The following is a 2,035-nucleotide window of genomic DNA, read 5'->3' as shown; positions in this document are numbered from 1 at the left end:
GATTCCAAAACACGAATCTGTAACAAAAATATATTTCAAACAAATTCAAATTCCACAGGGGAAAAGAAAGGAGCAATTTAAGAGCACACACGTAAATTTTGGATTTCTTGTCTGCAAACGTTGCCTGGTTTGACTTAGATCCTTCCCACTTGTTCCCTGGGTTGGTTCATGGGGAGACTTACTGAACCACACCAGCCGACAGCTTCCTGCACAGCTAAACCCCAAATGACACATGTAAATCAATTATTTATGAGCTAGCACTTAAACAAAAGGGATAGTTAAGGAAGAAATACCTCACTTCTCATGAGAAGCTCACCAGCAGTATTACTTTCCTTCAAAAACAAGGGTTTCTTTTCGAAGGGTAAATGAGAAAACTAAAGTACAACAGACATGTACCTATTTAGGATACACGGGAGAATTAATGTTAAAATAATCACGTTGGATGGAAGAAACCAGACCAAAAAAAAAAGTGCATAATGTGTGATTCCACTTACATAAAGGTTTGAAAACTGCAAACTAATCTGGGGTGTCAGAGCAGACCGGGCGTTGGGGGAAGGGGTGAGAGGGAGAGGTCACACGGGGCAGAGGGAACTTTCAGGGTGACAGATGCATTCACCGCCCCGACAGTGGTGATGATGGTTTCGTGGGTGTATCGCTAGAGATACGTCGGAAGTTAGCAAACTGTGCTCTTTAAGCACTTGTAGTAGAGCAATTACACCTCAATGAAGCTGCTTCAGAGTTCGTTTAAAAAGCAGTTTGATGCGTACTGGTTTGATCTCCTCCCGGTCCAGCTTGCGTCTATACAGCAGGATGGCGTGGATGGCGTTGCCCGCCCTGGCTGCCTGAATCTGCGTCGGCAGAATATACAAAAAATCCTGGAAAAGGAAAAACGTGACAGTGGAGGGAATGTTCCCAGGAAAAGATGAGCTAATTTAAATATGTCCGAGAGCATCTCCACACCATCCAACGTTTCCAGAGACGTGTTCAGCTCCATCTGCTGTGCTGCGGAACAAACTGCTGTTCAATGTTTTCCCTGTCAGTGTTACTTTGTTCGCATTTTACGAGAACCGAAGTCCCCAAGTATTCTTGGGCTGTTAAAGATTTGGCCCCAACTACCCTCATATAAGACACAGAAAGGAAAGCAGAACTAAAAGTCAGGAGCAATTAGAGAATGAGGAAGATTTCTGGATGAGAAATAAACAAAGGCTAAAATAACCACGTATACAGCACTTGCTGGCACTTCTCTGAATTTTGAGACACAATTCTGAATGTTGTTATTTTCTACAACTTTAAGAAAAGGCCAAGGAACACAGGTCTAAACTACATTTGAAAGAGTCTACGTGCAAATGTGTCTGTGATTACATAGGAAAGTGCCTCTGTTTGTAGGAAACCGACACACAAGTGACCAGCAGGGGACGGGCACCAGGTGGGCGGCTTACTCTGAAGTGGTGTGGGGAAGAAAAAGCCATCTGTGCTACACGGACAATCCTTCTCTCAGTCGGACACCGTTTCAGATAGGATCAAAAACGTTGAGAGTTGGGACTGAACTAGCACAATCTCTGCGTAAAGTAATATGGAGATACCTCAAAGAGCTACAAGTAGAACTACCATTTGATCGATCCCATTACTGGGCATCTATCCAAGGGAACAAAAGACATTCTATAAAAAAGACACTTGCACTCAAATGTTTATAGCAGCACAATTCACAATTGCAAAGATATGGAAACAACCCAAGTGCCTATCAATACATGAATGAATTAATAAAATGTGGTATATGTACACCATGGAGTTCTACTCAGCCACAAAAAACAATGGTGATCTAGCACCTCTTGTATTGTCCTGGATGGAGCTGGAGCCCATTCTACTAAGTATCACAAGAATGGAAAAACAAGCACCACATGTACTCACCATCAAATTGGTATTAACTGATCAACACTTATGTGCACATATACTAATAACATTCATCGGGTGTCGGGCAGGTGGGAAGGGGAAGGAGAGAGGAGGGGATGGGTATATTCACACCTAATGGGTGCGG

The 2,035-nt window shown here is 43.0% G+C and overlaps 1 protein-coding gene across 1 annotated transcript in view; it reads right to left on the bottom strand.

The window, feature by feature from the left end:
* The window catches only part of CPT1A (carnitine palmitoyltransferase 1A (liver)), a 49,915-nt gene that overhangs the window by 16,288 nt on the left and 31,592 nt on the right, over nucleotides 1-2,035 (bottom strand). The window contains 2 exon segments of the mRNA XM_012664824.1: nucleotides 9-17; nucleotides 768-875. Of these exon segments, the coding sequence (XP_012520278.1) occupies nucleotides 9-17; nucleotides 768-875 (117 nt within the window).

Source organism: Propithecus coquereli, unplaced genomic scaffold (genome assembly GCF_000956105.1).
Source record: "Propithecus coquereli isolate 6110/MARCELLA unplaced genomic scaffold, Pcoq_1.0 Scaffold120, whole genome shotgun sequence".
NCBI classification, from domain to species: Eukaryota; Metazoa; Chordata; class Mammalia; order Primates; family Indriidae; genus Propithecus; species Propithecus coquereli.
This window is presented reverse-complemented; position numbering and strand designations above follow the sequence as displayed.